The sequence below is a fragment of the Sorex fumeus genome, unplaced genomic scaffold (assembly GCF_029834395.1).
Source record: "Sorex fumeus unplaced genomic scaffold, SorFum_2.1 ptg000122l, whole genome shotgun sequence".
NCBI classification, from domain to species: Eukaryota; Metazoa; Chordata; class Mammalia; order Eulipotyphla; family Soricidae; genus Sorex; species Sorex fumeus.
In genome coordinates, this window is record NW_026606179.1 from 19,884,969 (window position 1) to 19,910,144 (window position 25,176).

General features: G+C 57.1%; 1 protein-coding gene across 1 annotated transcript in view; it reads right to left on the minus strand.

Annotated features, from left to right (window-relative positions):
- Positions 1 to 1,924: 1,924 nt before the first annotated feature.
- Positions 1,925 to 25,176, minus strand: part of SIPA1L3 (signal induced proliferation associated 1 like 3) — a 122,247-nt gene continuing 98,995 nt past the window's right edge. The window contains exons 15-21 of the mRNA XM_056136799.1: positions 22,011 to 22,253; positions 12,754 to 12,919; positions 11,927 to 12,164; positions 10,786 to 10,929; positions 3,955 to 4,090; positions 3,179 to 3,260; positions 1,925 to 2,224 (exon numbers count right to left, since the gene is read on the minus strand). Of these exons, the coding sequence (XP_055992774.1) occupies positions 2,081 to 2,224; positions 3,179 to 3,260; positions 3,955 to 4,090; positions 10,786 to 10,929; positions 11,927 to 12,164; positions 12,754 to 12,919; positions 22,011 to 22,253 (1,153 nt within the window). The 3' untranslated portion in view covers positions 1,925 to 2,080. The remainder of the gene's footprint in view (positions 2,225 to 3,178; positions 3,261 to 3,954; positions 4,091 to 10,785; positions 10,930 to 11,926; positions 12,165 to 12,753; positions 12,920 to 22,010; positions 22,254 to 25,176) is intronic.

A 25,176-nucleotide genomic window follows, 5' to 3' on the forward strand; every position in this document is an offset into this window, starting at 1 on the left:
CCGCTCCCCCCCACCCCAACCTGCAGGAGGAGACTGCGGTGTGTGGGGGCGGGCCAGGAGCCCTCACAAAACTCCACACACCATCTCTGGGGCTAGAGGCATCCTGGTCACCTGCAGCACCAGGTGTGACCCCTGAGTACTACTGTGTATGGCATGAAAAAAAAAACAACAAAAAGCCCCATATACTCGCCAGCCTCAGGTTAGGGCTCCAGTGGGTGATTTCTAAAACACAAGCCAAGCTGGTTTTCCTGCTGAATCCCCACTGTCACTTCTGTGTTGGGTTTCTGTCCTTGCTCGGTGGAAGGAAAAGATATAAGGGAAGCAAGTGTGTGTGTGTGTGTGTGTGTGTGTGTGCGCGCTGCACATGTGCATGTGGTCTATGTACATGTAGCGTATGTCTATGCAGTCTCTGTGCAAACGTGTGTGGTGTACATGTTTATGTAGTGTGTGCATGGAGGGTGGTTACAGTGTTGGGGACGGAAGGGGGACCCCACCTTCTTGTCAGTGACTCCAGGCTGCACACAAGCCTTTTCTATGAAACATTTTATTTCCTTTGAAATCTCCAGAAACATGCCAGAAAATTTCAAGACAGGGAGGGATAAAAAAAAAAAAAAGACAAAAGAATAAAAAAAAAATCCAAAGGAAAGGAAACAAATCAACATCTGAAAACAAAACAAAACATAAACACCCCACTATCTTCAGTATCAGGTAAAACACCAACCTCAAATTAAATAGATTTGTTTTGCAGAAATCCTTAAAAATAACAAGAAAACGAAACCCCCCAAAAATCATAATTTACACTTGTCAATGTACATGATTAGGTCCCCAAAATGATTTTGAATGATCTGAAGATATGAGACAACTCAAGAAAGGGGGGAGAGGGAGGTGGTCCTGGAGAACCATCTGGAGAAGGGGTTGGGCGGGGGGGCGACATCACAGTAGTTGGCCAGGGCTGAGGACCAGGCAGCCCCCCCAGAGGGAGATGCCAGCAGGGAGGGGGTGCTGCCTGGCACCTCCCAGAGGGCCTGCGTTCTGTGCAGCCCCTCGTGCCCCCTTCCCTGAGGTTTCTGGTCCCCAAGAGAAGGCAATGGGGTCTCTGGCCAAAGGCTGGGCCACTGGTCCCATGCCCAGCCCCTGCCGGCCGCCTGCCCCTTGTCCTCCCACCAGCCGAGTCACAGCCTGTGGATAGGCCTTGGCCCCCAGCTGGAGGCTGATGGGACCCACAGACTGTCCGTCCAGACTCGTTCTGGCGCAACTCTACATGAAAAAATAAATATATATATATATATTTCTTGTTTGTTTTTAAAGGAAAAAAAGGAACTCTGTCTCCTGGGTGAACAGTGTGGCACCCTGCGGGCTTGGTTGCCTGCGAGTGGCCCCTTATTGCCTTAGAGAAGCAGAGTCTCCAGAGGGGTCCACGGCGAAGGGCCCCCCCGGGAGCATGGGGAAGGGGGCCCGGGCAGCCACTGCAAGTACTGCCGTGGTGGGCCGATAAACTCGCAAAGGAAAAGACAAAAGCAGATGAAGGCGGCTGCGGGCCCAGGCAGGTTTTTGGGGGAGGGGGTGGGGTGAGGTTGGGGAGCAGGGTCCGGGGGGCAGGCACGGTGGCCTCGGGCGGAAACAGATGATGAACAGTCTCGAATGTGCAAACAGTCTCCCCCCAGAGGTGGCCTCTGATGCGGGGGTCCTCTGGCCCTCCTGGGAGGCCCAGGGAAACTGGGCTCCTGGGGCTGTGGGGTGGGACGAAGCTCTGGGCCAGGTCTGGGCCGTGGCCTTCACTTGGGGGGGGGAGGTAGGGATGGGTCACACTGAGAGTTTTCATGCAGGGGGCTGGGCCCCGCAAGCCCACACCTGGGGCTCCTTTGGGCCTTCTTGCAGCCCCCATGGACTGGGCCCAGAAGGAGGGTGGCCGTCGTCTTGGGGAGGCAGCCCCACCCCCACGACCCCAGGTGGCCGCTGGGAAGAGGCTGAGCCTGTGGGCCCTGGGCGCCAGGTCTGTGAGGCCGCGGGGGGGCCGGGCCAGGGCCTGGCTGGATCCTCGGTCGCCCCTGCGGGCGCGGTGGTATAGAGCCTGGCTGACTCAGGGCTCCTTCTGATCCCGGCAGAAGATCTCGGCGAACCTGCGCAGCTGCTCGCTGGCGGCCTGCGACTCCTCCTGTAGCCGCTGGTTGTTCTGCCGTAGACTGGCCACCTCCGACTGCAGTACCGCCTTGTCCTGCTTCTCCTGGGGTGGGGGGGGGGCGTTGGGGAAAGCAGGCATCAGGGGGTTCCCAGCCACAGGCGAATCCTGCTGCCACGGCTCTCGGAGGGACTGTGTTGAGGTCTCCAAGGTTGGACATGGGGGTTCACTCCACAGCCTGATGACCCTAACACCCAGCTGCACCCTCACAGCAGTGAAGACCTCAGGACGGGGATCGGCCCACTCTCCCAGCCCTTCTCAGACGCCCTCCCAGCACGTCTCCACATGGGAAAGGGGGTGCAGTGTGCCTGGGTCCCTGGGCCCCGCTGAGACGGACTCATGCCTGGTACTCTGTCTCTGCTTTGCCAGACTTAAAATTACCCCGAGTGACAAGCACGGTCACCTGGGCGCCACGCCCCCCCACTTCCCAGCAGACCCCTAGACGCAGAGTCACCCCTAGACGCTGCTCAGAGCCCTGGTGCTCAACATCTGCATCGGATGAAGCAGCACAATCAACCACAGCTTTCCCACCGGCTCCCTCAACCCCTTAGTTTGGGTTTTTGGGCCACCTGCCAGCAGTGCTCAGGGACCACCCCTGGGGGGCTCAGGGGACCATATGGGGTGCCAAGGGCTGGGGCAGGAACAGTCACCTACTGTCCCGTCTCTGGGGGTGGTGGGAGGTGGGAAATGTACACTGTGCAGAGATGGGTTTTGGAACATTATATGTCCGAAAGGCAATCATGAACAGTCACCTACTGTCCCATCTCTGGCCCCGTCCTGAGCCCTGCTGGCGCGCCCAAAAGGACATCTGCACCCCTTACTCTGAAGGCCCTGCTGGTGCCAGTGCTCACAGTCGCCCACAGCAGCAGACCAGCTCCGGCCCCGGCTCTGTGCCTATGCTGGCGGGTCTGCAGGCACATTGCCCCGGGCAGCCGAGCAGCAGGGGGCGCAGGACCCTGAGTATGGAATCACGTTCTCTAGGCCCGGGGCCAGCCATACCTTCTGGAGGTCCGTGTGTAGCTGCTTCAGCATCACCTCCAGCTGGTACACTTTGCCCGTCAGGTCGAGGGGTGGCTCCTCACTGTGAAGGTGGGGGCTGGGATCAGTGGGAGGGGAGGACCCCCCCCACCCCCGTGTCACACAGCTCCCGGCCCCGAGGTCTGAGAGTCCTTTAAGGCCGAGGGAGGTCGAGCGTCGGCTTGACCTGCTTGGACCCGTGGGTTCACCCCGCGGGCACCTCATTGCTGGTTCCGTCATTGTGGGGTGTGGAAACGGTTCTGGCGGAGGGTGAGTCCCATAGCCAGAGTGAGGAGCAAGAGATGGAGCAGAAATGAGAAAGCCGCTGTCTATGGACAGAGGGCATGGCCGCAGCCCGGTACCCACACAACACCATGGGTGCGCAGATGGGCATGGCTTGGTGGCTACAGGCCTTTCCGGTCTCTCCTCCATGGAAGGAGTGTTGGGGACAGCCCCAGCCCACCAGCCTCCCTGTCCCTAGGGAGCCCTGTGGGTGACAGAGTGGGTAAGACCTGGCCCCTTCACCCACCAAGGGTCAGTGCCAAATGCCCAGGGCACCCTGGGGGAAATGACGGGTGCACATCCTGCTCCATGACTAGCGGGAGAAGCCACACGTCACAGTGACTGTTGCCAGGCTGGAAGCAACAACAGTCTCTAGTGAAGGTCATGGGACTCTGTCTCTCTCAATATATGCAATATTTGAGAGAAGTCACACATTGCTACCTGCTGGCCCGTGGGGCTCCCATGGGGGGTCTCACCTCATGGTCGGGGTGGTCCTGGGCGTTGGGGGGCCCCTCTCCAGGCTCAGGTGGCTGTGGACAGGACTGTGTGCGGGTGGGATGTCGGGACTCAGAGCCGGGTCATTGAGAGAGAAGAGCGAGACAGCCCTTTGCACTGCCAGGAGAGAATTCCAGATGGCAACTTAGAGGCAGGGCGGGGGGTGCAGAGCTCCCAGTGACTCCCCCATTGTCTCCTGCTCCCTGCCCCGGCCCCCATGTCGGTTCTCAGTTTTTGCCCCAATGGACAGAGCAGTAAATCTCACCTGGCTTCTAAGCCAGGCCCAGTTCATGCCACATTCCACAGGCAAACACACGTCACCATGGTTTTCCTTTCTGGGCCACACCCGGCAGAGCTCAGGGGCCCATCTGGTGCCAGGGATTAAACCTGGGCCTCCAGTGGGCGAAGCATGTGCTTTTGGAAAATTTGGTTCTTGAGCTTACCTCTGGGTCTGTGCTTAGGAATCACTCAGGGTGAGGTTTGGGGGACCATATGGGGTGCCAGGGATCAAACCTGGGTCAGCCATATGCAAGGAACCACCTTATCCACTATAACTCTGCCCCCCCTATTTTTTTGGGTCACACCCGATGCTCAGGGGTTACTCCTGGCTCATGCATTCAGAAATTACCTGTGGCAGTGCTCGGGGGACCATATGGGATGCTGGGAATCGAACCTGGGTTGGCCGCGTGCAAGGCAAACGCCCTACCCGCTGTGCTACCACTCCAGTCCCAGCCCCCCCCCCCCCATTTTAATAACTTTTTGGCGCACAGCTCAGGGGTGACTCCTGAGCAGTGCTTGGAGGACCATGAGGTGCTGGGGCTGGAATATGCCCCATCTCTGGCTCTTCTCTCTACATTTCTATGCTTAAACAACAGTGCAGTCCCAAACTGCAATACCCTTCCCTTTGATTGCTCCACGAACCATGAACGCTTCCCCAGGCTGACTCTTATCTGTGTGGGCCTGTTTTTGACTGAAGCATCTGAGTGAAGACTGCCAACCTCATGCTTCTGCACCATACGGATGCCCGCACAAGCTGCCCCACATACTTGCCCGTGGACACATGGGCAGTTTGTGTCCAGAACAAGAACTCAGGGGCTGGAGCAATGGCACAGTGGGTAGGCCACTTGTCTTGTATGCATCTGACTCGGGTTCGATCCCTGACATCCCATATTGGTCCTGAGCACTGCCAGGAGTAATTCCTGAGTGCTGAGCCAGGAGTAAGTCCTGAATATGGAATATCACTGGGTGTGGCCGCCAAACCAAAAGCTAAAATAAAAGGACTCCTAGCTCACAGCCTGGGTGGGTGGGTGGGGGGGGCGCATATGACCCATGACCTGTGGTGGAGCATCACCTGCCTTGTTCGCAGGGGTTCAATCCCCAGCCCCATTGCAAGGGTGGAGCCCCTCAGTCATCACAACACAGCAACAGTGGGAGGGACACAAATGGGAGGTGCATGGGGTAACATTGATACAGTAGCACTGCACTGCAGCACTGTCCTCCTGTTCATCATTCAAGCAGGCATATTGAATACGCCATGGTGAGCTTGCCAGGCTTTCCCGTGCAGGCGGGATACTCTCGGTCGCTTGCCGGGCTCTCTGAGAGGGACAGAGGAATTGAATCTGGGTTGGCCATGTGCAAGGCAAATGCCCTACCCACTATGCTATCGCTCCAGCCCATTGATATGGGGCTTTCATCCTGAAATCTCCCCCTGCTCTGAGTTTTATCTCTCACGCAGGGGTATAAGAGCTGCTGTTTTCTGTCATGGATTTAATATTTGTTCTTTGAAAATATTTTAGCGTAAACAATTTCAGACAGGCCTGGAAGCAGATAAAATTTAGTGGCAGGGCCGGAGAGATAGTGCAGCCTTGCCAGCCTTGCATGTGGCCAATCTGGGTTCGACCCCAACAACCCATATGGTCCCCAGAGTGCTGCCAGGAATGACCCCCAAGCACAGGGATCAAAACCCAAACAGAGGGGCTGAAGCAATAGCACAGTGGGTAGGGTGTTTGCCTTGCACGCAGCCAACCTAGGTTCGATTCCCAGCATCCCATATGGTCCCCGGAGCACCGCCAGGAGTAATTCTTGAGTGCATGAACCAGGACTAGCTCCTGTGCATCGCTGGGTGTGACCCAAAAGGCAGAAAAAAAAAAAAGACCCAAACAGAACATGCAGGTTCCTGGGAGCTGGGAGTAGCTGCTCAGCATGACCAGGCCTGGCTTCAGAACAACAATGTGACAGGCTGGGGGTCACCACAGCACGTGAGACTCCATCATGGGTCATGCAATAACAACAACGCTGAAAGGGAAGAGAGGGGCCGGAGGAAGGAAAAGGCCTTTCCTAGCATCCACATGGGGAGGCCCCTCCCTCACTTCCTCCCTCCCTCCCTCCCTCCCTCCTTCATTTGTGCTTTCTGTTTGCTTTTAGGGCCACACCCAGCAGTGCTCAGGGCCTACTCCTGGCTCTGGACCAGGGGTAACTCCTGACCACCTGGGTTTGGATTTGGGATGCTGGGATGAAACCTGGACTGGCCACTTGCAAAGCAAGTGCCCTCCCTGCTCCGTTGTACAACAGTACAGTAGCCCTGGCCCCTCCCCCCTTTGTTTTTAGGCTACACCCAGCGGTGTTCGGGGCATACTTTTGGCTCTGTGCTCAGAGCATGCGCTCTGGCCACTGGTGGGGCTTGAGGGACCATACAGGTATCGGGGATTGAACGTGGCTTCGATGCATGCAGGGCAAGTGCCCCACCCATTGTACTCCCCGCCCCCAAACCCTTAATTTTGGAACTGCAGAGTCACTGGTAAGCGCAGAAGCACGCATTCCCTGCACTCCACCTCCCCTGATGAGGGATTCTTCCAGAAACAGGGCAGTGACCAAATCTAAGGCAGGAACACTGTCTCCAGTCCAACTACCCCACCGCTCTGGCTTTTGGGGCCCCACGCCCTCCAGTCCTGATCCTGGGGTCTCCAGGGCTCCCGCTCACCTGCTTCATCTGGGATCTTTCCCTGGGCCCATCATGAGCTCTCCCCTGGGGTGTGTTGGGGGGTGGCGGAGGCCTCTACTCAGATCAGGTTGAGGTTCGTGCCCATATGGGACTGATGCCAGGGAGTCCCTCCAGGCCTGCAGAGCTGACGTCCTCGTGCTTTGGCCCCTGACTGAGCTGTCTCCCAGGCCCGCATCTCTGTTTACTACTGAGGTTGCTAGAAGGGAAACCCCCAATTCAGTGTCCCCTTGGAGGGGGACTGAATTCCACCTCTTGGAGGGACAAGAGGGACTTTCTGTTGGCAGCAGAGGAGGTGTCAAATATTTTGGGGTGACTTTAAGACTCTGCAAATATCCTCCATCTGCTTACATCGGCACCCCTCCCCTTTTCTTTGGCCAAACCCGGCAATGCTTAGGGCTTATTCTTGGCTCTGTACTCAGGGATCACTCCTGGTAGTGCTTAAGGGACCATATGGGTGCTGGGCCGCGAATTCAGGTCAGCCGCCTGCAGGGGAAACTGTACTACCCGGCTCCTAATCACCCCGTTTTTAGCAGTCATCCATAATTGTTGCTTTGGTGTTCAACTAAGGGTTCTGTATTTTGCTCACTTCTTCAGGATTCATTGAGTGGAATCATCTGGCCAGGAGGAGGTTAACATAAGGTCCTGGGGAGCAGGGTGGGGGTGGCTCCAATGTCCCACTCGCCTTCTGAGGGGGTACTGGCTGCAGTATGTTGGGATGTAGGGATGAGAGGAGAGGAAACAGTGCAGGCCTGGATGCCCTCCACAAACCCCAGCAAACAGCCCGGGATGTGCACAGCAGAAAGCGTTTGTTTTGGTCCCTGGTTGCTCACAGGGCTCCAGGCAGCCTGTGGTCCTCTGGGCGGTGGTGACAGGATGGGGGGCATCGCCTGTTCTCCTGGGGTGACCTGAGGTGGGCCCTGCCATGACGGGGAACGTGGATCTCTGAGCTGCAGCCCTGCCCCCCACGCGGCGAGAGCTGGAAACAGAGTGACAGCTGGTCGGGCCCACGCCAGGAAGCTTCTCCAAAATCTAAGAGAAGTTCCTGTGGGGCGATCACGCCCACATGGGGAGGCTGAGGCACCCCGGCTCCAAGGGGAAAGGAGCTCCCGGCCGTGGGGCCGCCTCCTGCGGTCGCAGGCTGTGCAATCTCAGCTCCTCACACACGTGGGGGTTGGGGGGCTGGGGGGAGTCGGGGCCGGCAGCGTGGCCCTGAGCTTTCTGGCAACTGGATCAACTGGATCAATTCTGAGAGTGGGGGCGGTCCCTGGAACCTGCACTCAGGGGTTTCAGTCTCCTGGTCAGAAACGCACAGGGGTGCTCTGGTGTGTGTGTGGGGGGGTACCCTGGGCTGTGGGACCAGTGCCTGGTGGGTGTAGAGATTTCAGGGCCTGGGAAACCTCCCCACGCTCGGGGACTCAACGCTTCAGAACCGGGGCTCCTCTGGGAAGCCTGGGGCTGAGAGGGCCTCTCAGGGAGTTTTACTCCCTCCCACTGATCCTGCTGAGAGAGTCTCAGTGTCTTTCAAAAGGGGGCAGCTCAAACCGGGTGTGATCTTGGTCTCAGGCTGGGCAGCTCTTGTAAGGGGACTGAGCAGCTGCTCTAGGAGTCACCTCCTCTGGGAAGTGCACCCAGCACTCTCCCTGCACTGAGCCGGGCAGCCAGAAACACTCACTCACATTTATCTGTGGTGTGGACACTGACTGGTGGCCACTCCCCACCGGTTCCACAGCATGAAGCTGGGCGGCCGGTTTTTTGTTCTCTGACCTTTCCCTCCATGCCAACTGGCCAGCCCGGGGCCTGGCGACCTGCATTCTGTGGGAGGATGCAGAACAGAGAGAAGCGGGGAGTGAAGGGGAGAGAGGGAGGTGCTGCCTGGGGGTCGCCTGCTGGGGTGGACTGATTCCGACACCCCTTCAGGTGGAGGCCTGCTTTGGGGGTCTGCTTCAGATTCATGGCTGGGCCCAAACAGCCCAGGTTCTGGTCCTCCGGACAGAGTCAGCCAGTGATGGCCTAGGGCTGGGGGCTGGGGTTGGGGGCTGGGGGCGCACAAGCTGAGGAAGCAGAGGAGGTGCCTGAGCTAGGCTCGGGGGTAGCAGGGTGGGCTTCCTGCAGAAGGACGAGCAGAGCTATGGCCTAAAGGACCACAGGGCTGGAGACATAGGACAGTGGGTGGGGCGCTTGCCTTGTACACGGCCGACCTGGGTTTGATCCTCAGCACTACATAGGGTCCCCCGAGCACCACTAAGAGTGATTCCTGAGAGCAGAGCCAGGAGTAATCCCTGAGAACTGGTAGGTCTGGCCCCCAAAATGAACAAAAACAAAAGAAACAAGACGAATCCATAAGCCACATGAGTGTGTATCTGTCAGGAATCACCAGGAGTTCTGTTTTAAAGACAAGACAACTGAAGCTCGAAAGGTGAGCCACACGCCAAAGGCAGTCGGCAATGAGGGCAAAAAACGAGGCTGCACACCCTCAACTACCTCCTTTCCCAGAATAAACAGCAAGTCCCAAAGTTTAACCTAGCACTTTGCTTCACTGCCCAGTCTCTCCTGAAGGTAGGTGTGGCCTTATCTGCAGTGAGTGTAGCAAAAAGAAGTGAGGCTTTGGGGAAGCCTCTGTAAGTGGGGGAGAGATGTGTTCTCTCTCCTGCTGATCAGAGCTGGAAGTGATGGCCGGAGCTCTAGCAGCCTCCCTGTGGTGGTGAGGCCCATGGGAACAAAAGCAGGGAAGGCATATGGGGCCTAATGAGCTTGCGGCAGTGCCAGCCCCAGGTTGCCTATCCCAGGAATTTTTACCTGCAGGAAACCTTGTGTGTTTACACCACTGTTAATGTGGGTTTTCTGCCACTTGCAGTGAATTCTATTCTAAATACCATTTTGATGACAACAGTCTTGAGCTGCAGTAAGATACCATCTGTTGAGGGCTTGCTCTGAGCCTGATGTGGCTTTCTTTTCTCTTTTTTGTTTTCCAAAGGACACATACATCCAGAGGTACTCGGGGCTTACTCCTGGCTCTGTGCTCAGAGATTCCTCCGAGTGGTGCTCAGGGGACTGTATGCAGTGCCTGGATTTGACCAGAATTTGGCTGCATGCAGGGCACCTAACCCCCGGGAGTATCTGATCCCCCTGACATGTTCTACCCACTGTGTTTCCCACACTTCACTGCTGCTTCTCGCTCTGGGAGCTCCAGGTCGGTTTCGATTTTGTTTTACTTTAATTTTAGGCCACGACAGCGGAGTTGAGGGGCCACTGGCTCAGAGTCGGGGGGCCATGTGGTGCCGAGTAGGAAACCTGGGCCTCCACATGCAAAGTGCCCGCCCTGCTTTGCAGACAAGGTCACCTTGAATCAAGAGGAAGGGAGCCATGAGCACCGTGAGGAAGCCAGTCAGAGAGCTACCTGAGAACCCAGCTCTCGGATTTGTTTCTGGGCCACACCTCGTGATGCTCAGGCGACCATCTGAAATGCTGGGGATTGAACTTGGATCCATCAAGTGCAAGCTAAGCGCCCTCCCCACTGTACTACTGCTCTGCTCCTGTCTTTTTTTTTCTTTTTGGGTCACACCCGGCAATGCACAGGGGATACTTCTGGCTCTGCAATCACTCCTGGCAGTGCTCAGGGGACCATATGGGATGCTGGGACTTGAACCCAGGTTGGCCACGTGCAAGGCAAACGCCCTACTCACTGTACTATCTCTCCAGCTCCCCGGATCTTTTAAAGCTAGTGTGTGCAACTCCCTTTCAAAGCCCCAAGGCCCTCCACGGATCATTCTAGGACAGTGGGGCAAGGCAGGGCTGGGTGCATGGTGCCTACCTTCGTATGCCTTGGCTGCGTTCACCAGGCTGGACCACTCGAGGCCGGCCGCCGTGTCAGGCAGTGGCATCATCCCGGGGTCGAGGCGTCGCAGTGGCCGGTCCCGCCCGTCGGCCAGAGAGAGCTCCGAGGAAGAGATGGTGGCTGGGAGTGGGAGGCACCGGGAGATGCCAGAGAAAGACAAGGTGGGAGAAACGAAGAAATGAGCACGCGCTTCCCAGTCCTGCATGAGACTTTACATTCCCTGCTCTGAGCGCCACGCCTCGCCTTGCCCAGTGTGCTACACCGCAAGGCACTGCTAAATGCCAGGTGCCTACCCGGGCTCCGTTTTCAAAAGGGTTTCAGGGGCGGCCTTGCCGAGGCTGGGGTGAAATGACTGAACCAACATAATGCTGGGCAGTGGGGGCGGGGAGGGTGGGCTGGGATGCTGAGGAAAAGCATTCCGGGGGAGACGAATGTCAGTGCCTGCTCTCTGGGGGAAGGAGGACAGTGAGGGGACAGGTGGGCCGGAAGTGAGCTGTACCTCAGGAGAGGGGAGGGCAGGAAGGATGTGACTGGAGGCAGGTGTTCATAGGGCTGGTGAGGGGGGCACACGGGGGGCATCTGTGAGGGCCGGGGAGGAGAAAGTTTACACAGGACCCTGAGTGGTGGGTGTGGGATAGGGGTGGGCCCGAGGTGGGGACTCGTACATCCAGCTCTCAGGGGACTAAAGGAGGGTGGAAAGGAAGCCCCAGGGGGTGTGGCGCAGGTGCAGGGGGTCCTGCCAGACTCTGGCCAGACGTGTGGGAAGGGCTGAGAGGCAGGTGGAAGAAGGCAATGCGGTGTAGGCACTGCTTCTGGGGGCGCATGTGGGAGATCCTTGCTGGTGGAGGCACCCAGAGAGTAGTAGGCAGGGGGGGTAAGTAAAGGGCAGTTGGGCTGGTGTGGGGAGTTGGGGTGACCCCTGTGCCTCGGCACCCCTAGCTACACAGCCGTGGGGGCACCCCCTTTTTGGTCTCAGACGACCTAATTGTGGAATATCCCAGATTTCTAGAGATGGCCCTGGACACTTGGCAAAAAACAGCGCGAGCAACACCCAGTGCTCCCAAGCACTCCGCCTCCTCCCTGGACCAGCCCCCTGCCCCAGGAGCTCCGGGCTCACATCTCTTCTCTGGGAAGCCGTTGCCAGTGGTGGGGCCGGTGGTGGGGCCCCCCGGCGCGTGGGGGTGCTGGTGCTGTCGGCGCGCGGGCAGCGTGCTGGCTGGGAAGGCGCAGGTGCTGGTGAAGATCACGTCGCTGGGCAGCCCGGACTCGGGGCCACCGCTGGCAAAGCCGGGCTCGCGACGTCCACTGCACAGGCTCTCATCCGACAGCGTCCGCTGCAGGCCCTTCTGCGGCGACTGTGGCAGGGACGGGGACAGGGTGGTCATTAGGGCTCAGGTCACGGCCCTCGGAGGTCTCGGCGGCTGACCTGTGCCCATTTCCGTCCCATGCAAGGTCCCCCAAGTTCTGGAGGGCCGACCCTCCCTCCCCTCTCTCCCTGGGTGAGTTTCTGGAAGGTGGGGTGAGCCTGCCTGAGAGCGACTGTGTTGGCACCATGGGGATCGAGCCCCCCACGCACCTCCCAGCTGCCAAGGAGCTGTCTGGGTCCCTATAAGAGCACGGGGACAATGAGCACGGGCGCCAAAGGGTCTGGCACTCCTTCCCCTGTTGGGGCCAGAGTCCAACCTCCCTTGGGGTCCCCCCTCTGCTCATGGTGGTCTATAGAGATGGGGGGGCATTCTCTGCTGGGCCCATGAAAGGGAATGAGCTGGGGGCTCCGATGAGAGCCCTACGGAGCCCAGCAAGGTGGTAGGTTCTGGGGGCCCAAGCCCCCTCGTTTCTCGCTGCTCCTTCATTCTACAATTAAGGCCCTGACTCAGGTGCCACACTCCCAGCCTCGGGACTGCTATCCCCCCTGGGTGTGATTCTGGGGGCCGCTGACTGTACCCCCGCTTCTCTCTCCTGCTCGGGCGCCAGGTTGTCCATGATGATGAGCTTCTTCAGGTCATCCTCGATGGTGGACTTGTAGTTCTTCCGGGGGGAGCGCAGGTCGCGGAGGGACGCCCTCAGCCGTGGCTGCCCGAAGACATTCTTTGTGTTGGTGTCCACCTGCCTGGAACAAGGGGGATGGGGTCAGAGTGACCTGGGGGTGGGGTGTCTCTAGCCACTTTCTTCCCTCCCTCCCTGGAGAAAGTGCCAGACACGGTCCCACTAGTTTCACCCCTGCATTCCTACAGGGGTGAAGGTGGGGATAATGTGCTGAGCTGTGTAGTGGCGGTGCCATCGGGGTTTTGTGGGGGGCAGCACCAGAAAGGGCGCTCCCCTGTGGGAGGGAGTGAGGCACCTGGTGTGATAGAAAGGCCGTGGGCATGTTTCAGGAGCTGCGAGGGGCAGGTCTGCAGTGGCACCATCACCCCCATTTTTGCTGCCCCCTTCCGGTTCTGGAGATCTTAGACCTGGGGATTGGGGTCAGCCTGACCACCGCTGTTCTCTTTGGGGCCCTCAAAGCCTCCCCACCCTACCACCTTCTAGAAAGTCCTGTGGTCTGAATGTGTGTTCTCACATAGGGGCCAGGTAGGGTGACCCTCCCCCACCCCCTGCCATCTCTGAGCCAGTCCAATGGCAGCAGGGCACAGAGGGGCTGGCAGACCTTGACCCAGCATGGGAGCAGGGGAGCCGGGAACCCCCCCATGCTGGGTGAGCAACACCTGGAACTGAGCCCCCCAGAGACCCCACTGTGTTCCTGGACTCTTCCGCTGTCTCTGTGGGCCACTCCTTACCTTTGGGTGCCACAAGGAGGTGGCAGGTGGGGCACCCAGGTGTGTATGGGGGTCCCCATGCCATATGCCCTGCTCACCAGCTCTCTCCCCCACCATGCTCCCGGAACACACCAGGCATGCCCCTGCCTCTGGGTCTCTGCCCCAGGGCTACGCTTAGGGGCATCTCGGTCTGTTGTTTTGTTTTGGAGCCACACCCAGCAGGGCTCGGGGCCTGCTCCTGGCTCTGCCTCCGGGACACGTCCATGGTGCTGGGGATTGAGGCACAGCCAGCTGCAGCAAGGCCAGCACACTCACCCCACTCTCTCTCAGTCCCTGGGAAACCCCTTAAAAGACTAAACTCAATACCCAGCTGGGCATGCCCAAGTTTACGGAGCCTACCAGGTGAACAGGTGGGAGAGACATTTTCTAACAAACAGAGCCTGGGATGGGGTTGGGGCGGGGTGTCCCGTACCATCTGCCCTGCTCATCAGCTCTCCCTCCCCCCCCCCCATTCTCCCAGAACACATTAGGCAGGACCCTGCCTCAGGGCCTTTGCTCCAGTGGCCTCCCTGCTGGCCTTACTCATCCTCCCAGCTTCATGTCACCTTTCAGGAGGTCTCAGGAGGCCTCCCTAGGACCACATGACCTCCTAGGGCAGCCTCCTGGCCCGTTTCTTTCCTGTGCTCGGCCCCTGCTCTGTGGTGTGTGCTGGAGTGGTTGGGGGCCCGCTCCACCCCCCCCCCCCCAGGCTCCTGTGCCCTATACATCCCGTAGCGGGTGGGGGCAGGGCCTGCCACATTGCAGCCCTCCAGCGTGCCGGCTAAATACGTCTCCCACAAATCCAGCCTTCCCTGCAGCCCCTGGCCCTCCCCTCTTCCCTCCCCAGCCCGCTGAAGTGATCCAGTGCTTCTCACAGTGAAGGGTCCAAGGACATGGCTTGGCGGGAGGGCGCCTGTTAGAGAGGCATGAGGGGCACAGACCTGCAGGCTGAGCGCTGGACTCGGGCATCCCGCAGTCCAGCTGCAGGGCCTGGGCACCAGCTGCGGCCCTTAGTCACTGCAACAACAGTGGGAAGGGACAGGCAGGCAGCCCTGTGCGTGTGCATCTCATCTTGGTGGACCTGATAAGAGCCCCCCCTCCCCCCCGCGTTCCTGATGCAGCCCCATTTCTGCTCCACCCAGACGAAAGAAACGATGAACCAGGAGAAGCTGGAAGGCATGAGCGTGCCCTGGGGAGAAAGCAACCACTCACAGAAAGAAGCTGGTTCAGGGAGAAAGCAACCACTCACAGAAAGAAGCTGGTTCAGAGAGCAGCTACAGAGAGGCTGAAAACCTGCATTCTCAGTGAAGAAGTCGGGAGGAAACAGCATCTCTGGCATGGAAGAGGTGAGTAAATTCACAAGTCGAGAACAGTGATGCATGGGTTTGTTAGTTGTTATTTTTCTCTTTTCTTTTTCCCTTTTTGGGTCACATCGGGCAATACTCAGGGGTGACTCCTGGCTCTGCACTCAGGAATTACTCCTGGTGGTGCTTGGGGGACCATATGGAATGTCTGGGATCAAACTTGGGTCGGCTGCGTGCAAGGCCAGTACCCTCCCTGCTGGACTATATCGCTCTGGTCCTTACTTGCTTTAGTTTTGGGGCCATACCTGGAAGTGCTCAGGGCTGACTCCTAGCTCTCAGCTCAGGGATCATGCTGGTGGACTCAAGGGAACCACCTGGGATGCTGGCAATTGAACGCAGGTTGGCCACGTGCATGGCAACTGCCCTGCCCTGTGATATTATTGCTCCAGCCCCAACCGTGATTCATATTAATATCCCTAAAGTTCAGGCCCTCCTGGCAGCAAACACGCACCATGACTGGGCATGCTGAGATATCGCAGCTGACAGGAATGCTTGCCAGAAACTTTCTGTTGGTGTTTGGGCCACACCTGGCAATGCTCAAGGCCGACTCCTGGCTGTGTTCAGCAACTACTCCTCGTGGGGGTCAGGGGGACCATATAGGGTGCTGGGGATCAGACCCAGGTTGGCTGTGTGCAAGGCAAACTCCATCCCTGCTGTACTACAGCTCTGGCTCCCACCGAGGAGAATTCTGATGAGGTTTCTAAGAATGCAGCACATTGAAGTGAGACAACTTCTGAAGTAGATAAAACTTGAAGATTTGGGGCCTGAGCAATAGCACAGTGGGTGCCTGCAAAACGCTCTTCAGACGCCTGCCATCCTGCAAACGCCCTACCCAATGTACTATCGCTCTGGCCCCTTGTTCAAGATTCTAATAAGATCTAGATTGAATATTTTTAAGCTCAAGCCCCGTGGACACTGCCACATCTTTTCCCCAGTTTTTGTTAGTACACAACCCATTCTTTGCAGCTAGTTAAGCTGAAGAATTCTGGGAATCAAGTTTGAAGAAAAGGTTAATAAAGTTCTTTGATTAGTTTAAAAAAAAAAGAAAAAAAGGAAAGAAAAGGGAAGGGGTACAACAAACTAGGAAGAACAAGTTATGGGTCAAAGAGATAAAATAGGACACATGGTGTTTGCCTTGAATGCAGCCAACCTGGGTTCCATTTCCGGCACCCCATGTGATCCCGTGAGCCCCATCAGGAGTCAGCCCTGAGCACAGAGCCAGGAGCAAGCCCCGAGTATCGCTGGGAGCGGATGCAAAAGCAAAAAACAAACAAGTCATTCCTATCCTGGTTCTGGTGCTGCAGCTGGGTTAAGTGTGCCACATTCAAGCGGGGGCCGCTGATGGTACCCACTGGTGCTGATATGTCACTCTATTCATTTGCTAAGTTGCTCCTGGACACAGTGAGAAGCCACCACCAGCACAGACCACACCAGCACCTTCTCTGAAGCCCCAAATCCCCACGGCCCATGTCACTGCGGGGGACCTCAGCTGGGCACTGCTGGCCAGCAGCTGCCGATCTAAAGGGCCGAGTCTGAGAAGTCCCTGCCGAAGGTGGGCTACCCTGGCTCTGCGCTTACTCTGTCTCCTGGAAGAATTCCCCAACCTGTTTTCTCAACTGCCAACGGCAGCCATACAGTTGGAGTGGCATTAGTCTCAAGCTTGGGAAAAAATCCAAACAGGGGAGCACGCCGAGGCGGAGTGCCGGCCTGAACGGCATTGTCCAGGCGCCGCCCTGAGTGCAGTGCCATCCATGGGGTGCCGCCGCGAGATCCTCCGTGCCACAAGTGTACAGTGTCTGGCGCGCCCCCAGCCAATGCCGCAGCCGCACGCGGGAGGCCCTCAGCCGTCATCCCTGCTACCACCACCACAAAGGGAGGGGAGGAGGAAAGAAATCACAACAAAAAGCCACAGACCAACCCACAGGCCAACCCAAACAGGCTGGGCCGTGACTCGGCGGCAGAGAAGTGCCCTGCTCTGAGGCCCGGAGCTCAATCCCAGGGGTGGAGACCAGAACCAGGGAGGAAGGAAGGACCAAAAGGACAAGGCTTTGCTCAGGGGCCTGCACGACAGCACTGGACAGAATCCCAGGCTGCAGAATTCACCCCCCGCCCCCAGAATAATTTCTTTTATAGGAGGAGCCCACAGCCTTCAATGCTCAAGGCTTATTTCTGGCTCTGTGCCCTGGGATGACCCCTGGCAAGGCTCCAGGGACCATACACAGGGCCAGGGATTAGATCAGGGTCAGCCTTGTATAAGACAAGTGCTTTACCCAGTACAATCTCTACAATACATAATAAAAGCATTTTAATAATGAGGAAAAAGGAAAAAAAAAAGGTGGGCAGAAAATGCCAAAGCAGAGCCCTAAGTGGTAGCGACCGTGGTGGTTCAGACATGGCTGACGCGTGTCCGGCCTCCAACTGGGGCGGCTCCCTCGGGGCCCGGCTAATTAAGCTGATTAGCACTGCTGTGGGCCTGCCCGAGCCGGGGGCGCTGCCAACGTGGTTGGCAAGGACACTTGCCAGGTTTGTATCTCAGGCGGCCGCGGGCTTTCCTGGAAGGCCGGCTGGGAGAGGCCTGTGGGAGCAGGAACTCACGTCCCCCACCCACTGTGGCGACTCTGAAACAGACCCAGGCTGGGGCCTCAACCCTGAGGAAGGCATGACTGGACACCAGGGGCCACTCACCAGATTTCAGTGCCTCTCGGCCCACACCACAAGGGGGACCCCTATCTGCACCCCCTGGGTGCAGGCACCCCCATCTCCTTCCTTCTCAGGCTGAGGAAATGCAGTGGACACTGAGCAGGGCCTCTCGGGGTCTCTGCCGGGTGCCTTGAGCACCCTGAGAGTTGCAGGGGAGGGTTGTGGGGCGAGCAGGGGCTCCCGTCACCCTGGTGCCCTCAGATGCTCTGACTTCTGGTGGTGGTAGCAGGGACAGGAACTTGAGCCTCTGCCCCAGCACTGCTCTGGCCTCAGCACTGCAACCCGCTGTAAAACTCACACGTGTCCGTCCTTTTTTTTTGGGGGGGGGGTGGGAAGCACTGGGGGTGGAATCTGGGGCCTTGTGAATTTTACAGTGAAGCATCTGACCCCCTGAGTCACTCTCCTTGGCGCTCCCACACGCTGTCCCTTGGCCACCTCCTCTTCTTCAAGTCCAGGCCATGGGATGCAGTTGGGGGGCCTACAAGTGTGTCTGATGACAAGTTCGTGTGGCATATGGGCTTGGTCCATAAACTCAAGGGGAAGTGGCATGTGCGGGAGCCACTGGAATGGCAGAGACCAACTCAGAGCTACATTAGCCTGAGGGCCACCTGGTAGTCATGGCAGGGCCGGTGCCCAATGCAGGGGACCAGGCTGGCAGGGGGAGCAGACACGGAGGAGGCTGAGCCCGGCCTCCAGTCAGCCCGGAAACCCACCCGCTAGCAACACCGTCTGTTCATACGTCAACCCTGGGGGAGGAACGGTCACACCAGTTGAACATGTCGATGCTGGCACTGCAATGTGTGTGAAGTAAAGCACATTCAAGGGCGCACCACCGGTGGTACACGCTAGTGTCCAGGTGTCAGAGACAGGGAAGCCAAGGGGTGGAGGGTGGTTGGGGGATACCTGCCTGGCCCCCTTTCTCCTGGCCTTCTCATGCCGGGACAATGAACAAAGGGAAGAACAGAGTGAAGTTGGGGAACCCTGAGCATTACCTAAGGGGATGCTGCAGGGATGTTCCCGCTGGCTGCCGGCCAGGGCCTGTGGCAAAAGATACCCCTGCTGCAGGTGCTTGACCTTCTGGACCCTGACCCCTCCTTTCATGCTACCAGCAGAGCACGCACTAAGAACTGGGGGAGACCATTTCCTCCATGCAGTGAGCCTGTGAAACTGTCACTGCCTCGTGGCTGAGGCCTCTAGGCCTGGATCCTGGTTCTTCTCTCCCACCTGCAGCTGTGGCAGACCTACTGTGCCTCAGTTTCCCGGTCAAAAACGAGGGTCAGGACAGGATTCCCTGGTGGGGGGCCCGACAGAATAGAAGGGAACTCAGCAGACTTGAGGACGGCTCTGTGGGGCTGAGCTCTGAACCCCCTGGGGACGGAGCGCAAGGCTGGCACGGGCAAGTACACACCGCAGTCGGCCTTCACTGTCCTGGGGCTCTGCCATGCTGCGTCTTGCTCTCTGCACCCTGGGAACTGAGCATGGAGGAAGCCGCTCGCAGTGAGGGTGCACAGAGGGGAAGCAATGGGCACCAATGAATGCAGGCGAATAACTAGTGCAAACGAGTTCCTGTGCACTGTGGAAAGGTTTCTCCATAGAGAGATTGGGAAACAAAACCAAACAGAACCAACCCAAACTAAAAAAACAAAAACAACCAAACACATTATTTTTTTTTCCTCTAAAATACTTTGACTGAATAGCAGTACTCCTACATTATTTAAAAATAAACAATTAAGGGGCTGGAGCGATAGCACAGCGGGTAGGGTGTTTGCCTTGCACGTGACCCACCCGGGTTCGATTCCCAGCATCCCATATGGTCTCCTGGGCACCGTCAGGTGTAATTCCTGAGTCAAGAGCCAAGAGTAATCCCTGTGCATCTCTGGGTGTGACCCAAAAAGCAAAGTAAATAAATAAATAAATAAATAAAAATTAAATAAATAATTTGACTGGAAGTGAAGACAATGTTTCTCCTTTTCTGGCTTTTTGCGTGACACCTGGAAATGCTCAGGGGTTACCCCTGGTTCTGCACTCATGAATCACTCCTGGCGGTGCTCAGGGGACCATATGGGATGCCTGGGATCAAACCCTGGTCGGCCGTGTGCAAGGCAAATAAATGCCCTACCCGCTGTACTATTGCTCTGGCACCGACAGTGTTTCTTAAAAACTAGGGTAGATGACTCTGAAGTGTCTCTAACAATGAAGACACTTGCTCCATTCCATCTCATAAAAAATGTTTTATTAAAACATTTTTTATGAGATGGAATGTGTGGACAAAAGTAATAATCAAAGCTGACACAGTATCTTATGCAAGTTGAATTTTCTTTTGGGGGCATAGGGGAATTATCTATGCCAAGTGTCATATGCACACCAATTTTGAAAACTCTATCTTTCGGGCCAGAAAGATAGTTGTTCAGGGAGGGCACTTGCCTTGCACATGCTGGCCCTGTGTCGATCCCTGGTACCATTTATGGTCCCAGAGCACTGCCAGGAGTGATTCCTGGTTGCAGAGCCAGGACTTAGGCCTGAGTGCTGCCAGTGTTGCCCAAATTAAAAAAAAAAATCTATCTGCAGGGGCTCAAGGGCCAACTGGCCAGCTGAGAGCACTGACCTGCCTTTGAGTGAGTCTAAGGTGGAGAATTCACTCAATCCCTGGAGTCTCAGGCACCAAGGTGGGTTGGAGGTGGGGGGTGGTTAAGGGATGGGGAGCGGGGGGCAGGGGTTTTGGCTTTGCCATCAATGTTCTTCCTGGCAGCCTTGCAAGCACATTTGTGAGTAGTGGACGAGCCTCCAGCCAGCACCATGGCCAGAATCTACGCCTCAACATAAGAGTGGTGGGCTGGGGAGACAGGAAAGCGGGGAAGGTGTTGGCTTTGCACACGTCCAACCTAGGTCTGATCCCTAGCACCCCAGAGGTTACCCTGAGCCCTGGCAGGAATGAATGCTAAGTGCAGAGCCAGGAATCAGCCCTGAGCACCACTGGGTGTGACCCCCAAATAAAAACAACAACAAAACCAAAAAGAAAAACAAAACCAACTCCCGAGCGAACCCCTGGGGAGTGCCCCTGCAAACTCTGTGGCTATGCGCAGTGAGTCAGAACCAAGCTGTGGGACACCCCAATGGTCACATCATCAACATCGTCAATAAGAGGGAAGGGAAAAGGGAGGCAGGGGAATGAAAACAAACATGGAGGAAAGGGGAACGAACATCCTATCTGTAAATTAATAAACAGCATCAGTGAGCGTTGGTCACTCTCGGACTATTTTGTGTCCCCAAACGCTGTAGGCAGCCTACAGTTCACAGGTACTTTTTCCTTCCCTTTTCTTCCCTTTCTGTTTTGGGGCTTCACCTGGTGGTGGCTGGGCAGACCCTGTGGTTCCAGGGACCGAACCTGGGACTCCCACATGCAAAGCAAGATGGGACCATTTTCTTGGTCCTCTGTTCCACACGTATGATGTTGGCACATGCACAGAGGTAAAAGGCCCTTGGGGATTGCATCTCTTTTCTGAGTACTACTATATCCCGGACCCTGGGTGGATGCACAGGCTCTGTGTGGCACTGAGTGGCTGGAACACAGTGATCTCTGTCCTGGGATGGATGCTGGAGCAGGGGGAAGTGATGACTGCAAGGTGCTGGGTGTGGGGGCCGGAGAGCTACAAGACCCCACTGGTGGCGATCTGGGGGGAAGTGCTTCTGCCTGGCTGAGTCCCCAGGAGACAGCGCCTCTGCCTGAGCCCCGAGGCCCCCGTGGGGCTGGTCTAAGGCACCAGAAGGCCAGCACCATGGGGGTGGGAGAGCAGGGCCCAGGGCTGCTGTGAAAATGTGGGAGCTGCATATTCAGTACCTTTGGACAGTATCAACTTTACATTCTTCTTTCCCGCTCATCAACTCCCAACTGCCACCCCTCCAGCTTGTCCCCCATCCCCCGGTCCGTGGCACAGCTCCTGCTGCCTCCCCTGCTCACAGACCACATGCTGCGAACACCCACTTTAGATCACACCCCTCCACATCCTCCAGGCAGATGCCAAAGCTCGGCCAAGGGTCTCTGAGGTCCCGGTGACCTGCCACACCTCTGACTGCTTGGCCCCACCCACTCTCTTACCCCCCACCCCTGCAGGCGGAGGGTGCCCCTGCCTCAGGCTCTCTGCGGACACTGTTCTTGCCATCATGAACGTTATTCAGATGCCCCTTCACCCCGCATCCCATCCCGGTCTCCCACATGAGTGCCGTCCGCCTGCTCCCCGCTGTGGCCCCAATGGACAGAGTGTGCCCACGTATAAGCCAGGCACTCCCCGCTTCAGTGCCCCCCAGGAAGCCAGGCAGTTTGGCGGGGTTTCCCGATCCTTACTTCTTTGGGTCTGTGAAGGGGAGTGTTGGGTCCGTGAAGGGGAGTGGCCGTGGCGGGGGCTCGTCCGTTCTCTTCCACCCCGTCGGGTGCTTATTGCGCACGGGCTGCTTGGAGAAGAAGGACTTGGGCACGGAGGCGGAGAGCTGGAAGGGGCCGGGCTGTGCCAGCTGCGAGGGCCGCGGGGTCTCCGAGCTGGCCGTCTTGTAAACCTGAGCAGGGTAGGTGGCCCTCGCGCTCATATCACTGCAAAGGGGGAAACCAAAGACGTGAGCAGTGGCATCCAGGCCGCTGTTCCCAGAGGTGACCCGCTCCCAGGCACTCAGGGAAGATGGCAGAGGCTCCTGCATGAGATACCCCAGTGCATTGCTGGGGCTGAAAGTGCCAACACCCCAGCTGGCGTGAACAGGAGGTCACAGCTGCACAGCCGCAGTCATACCCCCGGCTGCTGCCCTTGTGACATATTTGGTGCCTCCTGAGACTCGCAGTCAGGGCCAGAGAGGGGGCATGGAGGTGAGGCACTGGACATGAATGTGGCAGATTCAATCCTGGGAAGCTTCTGAGCAATGCAGGGGTGTCCTGGGGGAACCTGCACAGTGGCAAGAGCAATGCTGGGAGGGATCCCTGGAAGGTCCCCAGGAAAGGTGAACTCCCTCAACCAGCAGCCCTGACTCTGGGCATAACCTAGCAAAATGCAGGCGGGGTGGGCACTAAAGGAAACGAGGGCTTGCAGTCTGCTGCTTCCGTCTTAACCTTTTACTGTGTGAAACACATGTTCAGTGGGCAAGTACTTGCCTTCCAGGCGTGAGGCCCAGAATCCCATCCCCAATACTGCAAAAAAAAAAACAAAAACCGGGGCTAGAGCAATAGCACAGCGGGTAGGGCATTTGCCTTGCACGCGGCCGACCTGGGTTTGATTCCCAGCATCCCATATGGTCCCCTGAGCACTGCCAGGAGTAATTCCTGAGTGCAGAGCCAGGAGTAACCCCTGTGCATCGCAGGGTGTGACTCAAAAAGAAAAGAAAAAGAAACAAAACAAGAAACACCTGGTGGCCAGAGTAATACTACAGTGGGGAGGACACTTGCCTTCCATGTAGCTGACCTGAGTTGGATGCCCAGCACCCTGGAGGGTCCCCAGAGCCCTGCCAGGCGTGATCCCTGAGCACAGAGCCAAGAGTAAGCCCTGAATACCACCACGTTTGCCCCCCCCCGCCCCCACAAAAATCCCAAAGAGAAACAGCACAGCTCCAGTGCCGAATTCCTGTGGAGTGGAGAGCTGTGATGAGCCTAAAGCTCTCTCGGGCTGACCACCGAGGCATATCAGCTTTCAAAACGTTTAATAAAATTCCAATTCCATTTCAATAAGAGGTATTCAATGAGAAAATGAGTGCCCTTCAGAGTAGAGGCGGCAAATCCCTTTGGAGGTTAATTTTTCCAGTGTCGAGGGGCGGGGCTCTGACAAAGGCCACACTGGGGGGCGTGCTGAGTCCCTTCTCAGCAAGCACAAAGGCAACAGAAGCCACTTCAGCACTGTGGCAATGGAGCGGGGCATGGACTGCATCGGCAAATACCAAGGAACGTTGGCACACACAACCTTTGCACTCTGGGGAGAACGGAGGGAATCTGGCATATTGCTGAGGGGTTCCTCTATCCTGCTACAGCAGAACCATGGGTCACACACCAACTCATGCAGTGAACCGGTCAGATAAAGACAGTCAGAGAGAAGGGTCAGATCAAGCTTAGAGAGAGGGGCCTGAGGGATAGTGCAGGGGAGAGGGCGTTTGCCTTGCATGCGGGTTTGATCCCCAGCATCTCATAGGGTCCCTGGAGCACTGCCTGGAGTGATTCCTGAGTGCAGAGTCAGGAGTAACCCTTGAGCATTGCCTGGAACTTTCCACCAGATGGATGACTGTACTGCTGGTTTGGGTGTGGCAGGCTCGGAAGACCATCTGGGCTCGAACCCGAGCCGGTGGCGTACAAGGCAAATGCCCTACCCGCTGTACTATCGCTCCACCCCAGAACCGGTAGGTTTCTAACACATATGGACATGACAGCGATGAGATAAAAATAACACAAAGGGGCAGAGGAAAATGCTGCTGTACTGGGGAAAAGTTGCCATATTTCAGGGGAATAAAGCTAGTGTTAAATTCCACTGATATAAAAAGTAGTAAAAAAAAAATTGAGAAGAAGAGAGCAGAGAGTAGAACAGCGAGTAGGACCCTTGTCTTGCACGTGGCCTACCTGGGTTCCATCCCCAGCACTACATGTGGTTCCGTGAGCCCCACCAGGAGTGATCACTGAGTGCAGAGCTAGGAGTAAGTCTGAGCACTGCTGGGTGTGGCTCCCGAAAAAAATCAAAAATCAAAATGCAATCAGAGGTGGCTGCAACATGCCCGCATTATGCAGAGAGGGGGTGCCCCAGAGCTCCCTGGCCACAAGCCGTGCAGGGCTGAGTTCCTAGTTCCTAATTCCCTGCTGCCCGTGGAGCAACACACGTCCTTTCGCTCAGGACATCCCCGAGTGGTGGGCCATATCCTGGACTCCACATTGGTGACGTGGGCAACACCACAGGGCAGAAGAACGAAGTCAGAACCCGGATCTTCCACAGCGCAACTCCAACCACTCCCACCCTCAGTGAGCCTCAGTTTCTTCCTGAGAGGAGGCCGTGTCAGGCCCCGCCCCACCAGATCACACTCCCCGAGCTTTGGTTATAAAAGGGCTACTGTTGGGGCTCAGTTGGGATGGGGGGGCCTGCACTCCACCCCACCTGGCAGCTCTGGAGGGGCCTCTGAGGTTCTTGGTCAGCGTGGAGGGTCAGTGGCCTGGCCATAGGGCAGCATCATAACTGCTCTTTCAGAGGAGCTCTGGTTCTGCGGGTGCAGGGCAATCCATGCAGGGAATTGCACTTCTGCCCCGGCAACAATCTCAGAGGTTGGGGGCTGGAGCAATAGCACGGCGGAAGGGCATTTGCCTTGCATGCAGCTGACCCGGGTTCGATTCCCAGCATCCCATATGGTCCCCCACACCCAAGCACCAACAGGAGTAATTCCTGAGTGCAGAGCCAGGAGTAACCCCTGTGCATCGCCGGGTAAAGGTAAAGGTAAAGGCCCTCCCGTTGTTCATCGATTTGCTCAAGCGGGCCCAGTAACGTCTCCATTGGAGACTTTGT